This window comes from Branchiostoma belcheri, unplaced genomic scaffold (assembly GCF_001625305.1).
Source record: "Branchiostoma belcheri isolate BF01 breed outbred unplaced genomic scaffold, Haploidv18h27 scaffold74, whole genome shotgun sequence".
NCBI lineage: Eukaryota > Metazoa > Chordata > Leptocardii > Amphioxiformes > Branchiostomatidae > Branchiostoma > Branchiostoma belcheri.
This window is the reverse complement of record NW_017804398.1, coordinates 1,008,330-1,014,778: the sequence shown is the minus strand read 5'-3', so window position 1 is coordinate 1,014,778 and position 6,449 is coordinate 1,008,330. Positions and strand designations below refer to the sequence as shown.

Here is a 6,449-nt window from a genome sequence, read left to right as displayed (position 1 = left end):
AAGAAGCTTTATCATTTTTACATGATAAAGCTTCTTACGGACCTTGTTGTTTAACCGGTTTTTTCTAGTTACTTGTATATAAGAGTGAATCGGTTCTCTGTTCATTTGTGACGCTGAAGAAGAGTGATGGATGTCACTCGAAACGTCCGGAAATAAATCCGTTAACTGACCCAGTAGTAGAGTTTGAATTTTCTTACGAGTTTTACAAACATTGAAATTTATAGTGAAAACATGGAGATAGAGTTGTGTTGGAGACATTCCCCAGCCTACAGGAGAGAATAGCTCATCATGTTCAAGCGTGATCTGGACACACTGTTTTACACATTTTTCCTCGGTCAGTTTTCCTTCTCCGCTTAGTTACGGCGCCGTCACATTCGCCTTAGGCCATTGTAAGATCTTAATGTTGTAGGACTTTCAAACAGGCTGTGACAGAACCAACCACCGACGAGGAGCTAACACATCCTTTTCGGTACTAACTGCATTTTTATACGACACCTCCATGACAAAGCCAAGAATGCCTTCGTTTTCGCTCGTACGATGTACGTGACCGACCCTTACTGGTCCTCTCTCTTCACAATTTGTTTTACAAGCAAAGGAAAAGCCTGGGTCTCTTGTCATCGCGTATTTCTCCAGTATCTACTCAACCGTCGACGGTTGTCAACAGACGCGTTTGATCAAACTGTTTTTGAGTGTTTTTCTATCAACGTTTGTTAATCTTGACCAGGGCCTGTGGCGTTTGACGTATATTGTGTGGATGTACCAGAAATGCAACGACCAACAGTATGAAAATATACAATACTTAATTCACGCCATGTTATGAAATGGTGTCAGTGTCATATGTTAGAAAATCGTTCAAAGAATCCCAGTATGGTGAGCAGACACGGAACATACGAACAGCACAAACAATCTTTCGAGCTCTTTTGCAAACCATAATGCTCTTTTATTTTCAGACAACTCGTTTATGAATTTCTAGGCGGACTAGCGGTGTGAAGTTTAGGTCAAGAGCAGCCGTAAGACGTTGTTTCTCCCGGAGGAATTGTAGCAATGCACACATTGAGATAACACAAATAATTACGAATAACTTTGCTTGGGTGTACATTACTCGTCTAAACATGTCTGTCTACACATCAAAATAACAGTACGTCATGCGAGCTTTTGGGAACTGCTCTGTGAAGATGGAAAGCTGATTTGGCGTCGAAGGAATTCTGCACATTTCTCACCCATGGGAGAAGTCTCATGTGTTCTCGCTTTGTCTTCAGACAAATAAGGATGCGATTAACAAGTACTTGATCTTGATTATTTTGGCCATTTCGCCTGCACTTTTACTGAACCGAATGGACATCAAGTATCCCCAGGCATACTGTATGTTTAAGGTTGTGCACGGAGTTCATACCGTGAAAGACGAGTGGCATAGTTGCCTCATATTGACTCTGTGGAAAGTCACTTATAAATAGGAAAAGGAGACCGTTTATACGTTAGGATGGCGTCCACTGGAAGGAATGTGTGACCGTGCACATTGTTGTACAGACTTGTCAGACCAGCGCCGTAGTCTGAAAAGTTCCACGTTTTGTTGCCTTACTTTGCCTATTTTCTCTATTGATTTTGCGATGCCTAATTTAATTTCTCTATTGATAGGTTGGTTTTTTAATGAATAGTTCTTTTTCACAGACATAAGCATTACCGTTTGATAAAATAACTAGTGTATCTTATTTCAAAAGAGGCTGCTCTTCGGATTCTTGTAACGCAAACTCTGTACTTCATAAAAAATTAAAAATGCATTCTCTGAATGTGTGAACTAAATATTTGTCTGAAAGTTTAGCGTTAAACCCTTGTATATGATAATTTGATTTCGACACTTGGTGGCAGCATATATTTTTAGGCTGGTGAGTAAGACATTAAGCACATCATTAATGATCCATAACGTTAACAACTTTGGAATTTCGATTTTTTTTCTTGGACAACGGCAAATTTAATGGTTGTTAGATTTAACTTACAACCGTAAGTGCCGTTTACCACTTACGCACTACCCGTCTCTAGCTCATACGAGTTTTTAACGCTTAACGTCCGAATTAAGAAATCGATGCTTACCCGTTACACACACTTTGCACTTCGCACTGTTCCATGTATCTCCCATCCCAAAGGATTTCGAAGGATGCCGATGAACCTAGTCCCTACCAGACTAACTACGCTGGCTAAAGGAGAATTTTCGTCAACGGATCAGGAGTTAGGCCTCCATAGGAAAAAAATGGGGAAATTCTGTCCTTACCGTGGCTCACTCCCCTGGCTTAATAATTGGCCATATCTTTACCGAATTCTGCTATCCATAAGACTACGGTGGACCTACCTCCTTGAATTCCTGGATCTGACTTTGGTCGAAGTGAGCGAAGACGTTGGAGGTGGCACGAGCAGCGCGCTGCTTCGGTCCTGCCTTCTTCTTGGCCTTCCTACTTGCCTGTGGAACAAATATTGTTATCGTTCTTCAAGTGTGAATGGTTTGATGGTTAAGAGCGTACTTCAAATGGTTGTATATACATTCCGACAAGGATACCTACGTATGCCAATTTGCAGGCGACAACAACACTGATATCAAGAAATGCAGCAGCACTACAGTGAAAGGTAGAATATACATGTAGAGACGTAAAAGTCTGCCTGTTTTGTACAAAGCAGATTTTGCTCAAATCTATTAACTTAATCGTTTGTAAAAGCTTCGTTTTTCAAAGTGATGCCACCAGAAAATATGTTTTTGTTTCATTGTGACTACGCTATCTTTCTCAAAAAGTGCGAAAACAAGTTTTAAGACGGAATTTTGGTATATGTGGGTTTCGAAACTAATAAAGCTGTTGTTTTTGCGCTTAGTTTCAATAACTTTGATGAAAAAGACGACAAACTCACCATTTTGCAGCGTCTTTCTCGTGCACAGCCTCACCAGTCCTCTTCAGCGGCAGGAAAACGCCAAGAATTTTCTCGTCCTAATCAAGCGGGGATGTTTGAGGAGAAATATCGAGCCGCCGCGCGATATAAATAGCCCCGGACGTCTTGGCAGGCGCGGCCGTATATGGAGAGGTGTCTCTGCCAACTTCGTGTTTCTGTTTTCCCCTGACACATAGCAAACTGGTCCTGCCTCCAGAGATGGCCTTTATGTGCAGATATGATTAATGCTGCGTAAGTGAAGGCATGATGAGGGACGAACCATTTTAGATTAGGGGGTAACTAGGACCCATCCGTAACATATCATCCTACAGGGAAAGATATGTGGTATCAGAAGCAGAGGGAGGCCACTCAGGAGATGGGGAGACGGCACCATGGACTTGACGGGTGGAGGAAGCTGGTACTGTTAGCAGCCATAGTCCCAACACTCAAGATGAGAATGGGACCAGGTGAAAGAAGATCCGTCTGAATTTAGGGGCATTCCGCTGGTACATATGCACACGTCAGACATGTTGTCATTCTGCTCAGGGTAGTCATCTCCTCCCATTGGTAAGACATTTAGAGGGAAGACCCCGGTGTTCTGAGGATACTTGCCAATAAATAAGTAGCTCACCCACTTTCATCACAGGCCATGTACAAAATTAGCTACTGGCAGGATTTGAAAGAGACAAAAATTTTACGTCGGTATTTTTGTTGTCGTGGAGCCTAGGCATAGGGCAAGCTGTGTAAGCCCGACACGCCATTTTCCAGACTTCATTCAGTACACAAACACCTGTCACACCCCTTCCCCATCCTCTTCATACATCTTGTGTTCCCCAGCTAAGAAACTACAGTATGTTAAACTTTCCTTGACCAGCGCTGCTATGTGACGGCAAGGGCGCTTTTGTCCTTGTAAAACCCACGTGGTTGTCAATATTGCTTGAAACACAAACCAACAGTACTGTTTTAATGCAGTTCCTCATTGAAATGCGCCCTGACGTAACCAAAAGCGAGACTTTACGGGAACTCTTTCCCACTGAGAACACTGTGTCTTTGATCTTGTCATGTATTGTTGTTATTGTACCAATAATTGTTGTGCAATATATCTTGATAGAAAAGAGTCACACCTTTTCAAGGCTAATCTGTTTGCTCATGATCATTGTCATTTGTATTCAATGTCATCATTCTTTATCTGTCCCAGTCCGCTCCGTAGGTTGGTAATCTGTATCATAGCTTTTTTGATGACAGAGAACATTAAAGAGTGATAGAGGTGATTTATTTATGATTGTTCAATCTGTCGAGAGATATCGGAGTTATCCATAACGACTAGTTGTAAACCAGGATTGATCAATACGTTAAGCTGGTAAGTGTACACATGCGTTTGTGTCCACCTTCTAGCACTCGGGAATGCATGAGCTTTAAGAACCTTGGCGACGGACATCAACATTCCAAATATTCCAGTAGAGTGGAGGCCATTCAGAACATTCCAGCAGGGTTGCGGGTGGTAAGGTTACCGTCAGCTAGACCTTGTAAGGGACGCGTTCTGGATAGCCGATTCCGTATGTCTAAGCGACCTTCAGTGTCCTTATTTAACCTTTTACAGTCGTTAATCAATCCCATGCTCTTTAAGACGAATGCCAACTGGTTTTCCCTTTTCTGCTGTATTGCAGGTCGGCGTGCCTTGATTCTCAGTCTAGGTACTATATAATCATTGTTCTTCATTGATCATTAAGTGTAAATAATGGATATAAGTAAATAAATAAATAAATGTATCTGCAGATTCACTGACTGATGAACGTTTTATAGATAATATTTGTTGTTATCATGAAGTGAGAATTGTGATGAATGAAGGGGTGTGCGTTGATGTGTTCTATGTGTCTCCCTTGTCAAGCTATCATACACGTATCACTGCCATGCCATACCTAGCGTGAAGTAAAGAGACAGTGTGAGTCCCTTAGTATCTTTATTCCAATAAACATGACGGCCGTCTGTCCAAGGTCACTCACACGCCAAGGTCACACAGATATTCCACATGTAGTACATGTACAGGAACACAGCTGCTACACTCCGTTTTTTTCACTTAGAAAGAAAGAAACTAAATAAATTCCAAGCAATTTTACTAGAACTCTACTGCAAGGATAAAGTTGTCTTGATATTCTTCATTTACATGTTAGGGACACTGTGCACTTGAGAACCCGTCTATAAGACGCTATAGCTGACGTTACATGTATTTCTAGACCATACAAGCCATTGCTTTGTTTTCACATAGTCGAATGGGGGGGGGGGCAAATAGTAACATGGGGACCATTCTTGGTGTCATTTTTACAGTTTCATGTAGAACTACGACAAAGCTTCTTATTACACATGAGGCTGCATAAGGGGTTTTAGGAATACTCGACGCCTGTCGTTGATCGGTCTTCGTCGTAGCACTTGGCACTTGGCACTTCAACGTCCTTTGGTTTTGGACCAAAGCAGTATCCACGAAACCCCTTGAAGTAGCCTCGCTTCTACAGGTTCTCCCTTTCTTTAGTCTTCTACCTCCTTGCCCTTGAGGACTGCAGTGAAGTCGCGGTAGTGGAACATCCCCTTGTGATCGACGTTCGCAATCTCCATCATGGCACTCAACTGGCGAGCGGGCACAGAAAAAAAATCATCGGTGGTGTTTACCAGTACTTTACAGACAAAAATCCTTTACAATAAACTTTATTGCACAACAATTGTATGGCATCTACAGCAATGTAACAACAAGCATAATATGGCACTATTCTATCTCACAACGTGCGACGCGGATAAATGACTATATAGCAGCACAGTTGCTGACAACAGAAACTTTAATAACTTTTATCCACTCACCCCCCCCCCCCATTTTCCTTTGGAACAGAGGAGACCAAATGGCTGCTTACCTCTTCAGCGTTCAGCTTGTCGCCGTACGGCGCCTTTGTCAGCAGTTCTACCAGGCTGTAACAGTTAACCAAAAACGATAAATGCAAAAGTCCAACAACATGAAACGAACATGCAGGCGCCATCTTTGATTCTCAGGCTATTCATATTTGCTGTACCACATTCTATATCATCATCATGCCCAACAGGTAAACATGTGATACGAAGAAATCTGACACAACTTCTGAGATGATTACTTACACTGCCTTCTTGATTTTCCCCGTCTTGTTTGGGTCGAAGAACTCGAATGCTTTGTTGATGTTGTCTTCTGGATCCGTACCTGGTGAAAAGGAGATATGGAAAAAAATTGTCACGTTTTGAAAAAAATCTGCCCAGATCATTCAGACAGAAACACTACTTTTAATTATATTTAAAGTGGGATTATAAGAGGTTGGAATCCCACTTTAAATATAATTAAAAGTAGTGTTTCTGTCTGAATGTGGTACAGCATTCTGTCTGAATGTGGTACAGCATAACGTTAAGTTATCCACGAAGTTGAAAGTCTATCACGCAGTTGTTATCCCCAGCCTCCTGTACGGCTGTGAGACTTGGACTCTGTATAAGAGACATATCAAGCAGCTGGAGCGCTTTCATATGCGCAG

General features: G+C 42.0%; 2 protein-coding genes across 2 annotated transcripts in view; both read right to left on the bottom strand.

Annotated features, from left to right (window-relative positions):
- LOC109485332 (myosin regulatory light chain 12B-like) overlaps window positions 1-3,011 on the bottom strand; it is a 5,815-nt gene extending 2,804 nt beyond the window's left edge. The window contains exons 1-2 of the mRNA XM_019788883.1: window positions 2,893-3,011; window positions 2,345-2,452 (exon numbers count right to left, since the gene is read on the bottom strand). Of these exons, the coding sequence (XP_019644442.1) occupies window positions 2,345-2,452; window positions 2,893-2,895 (111 nt within the window). The 5' untranslated portion in view covers window positions 2,896-3,011. The remainder of the gene's footprint in view (window positions 1-2,344; window positions 2,453-2,892) is intronic.
- Window positions 3,012-5,344: 2,333 nt separating this feature from the next.
- On the bottom strand, window positions 5,345-6,188 carry LOC109485333 (myosin regulatory light chain-like). Its single transcript, XM_019788884.1, has 3 exons — window positions 6,049-6,188; window positions 5,811-5,865; window positions 5,345-5,532 (listed from the first exon to the last, which is right to left on the bottom strand). The coding sequence occupies exons 1-3, from the start codon at window positions 6,186-6,188 to the stop codon at window positions 5,434-5,436; spliced, it is 294 nt and encodes a 97-aa protein (XP_019644443.1). The 3' UTR covers window positions 5,345-5,433.
- Window positions 6,189-6,449: the final 261 nt, after the last annotated feature.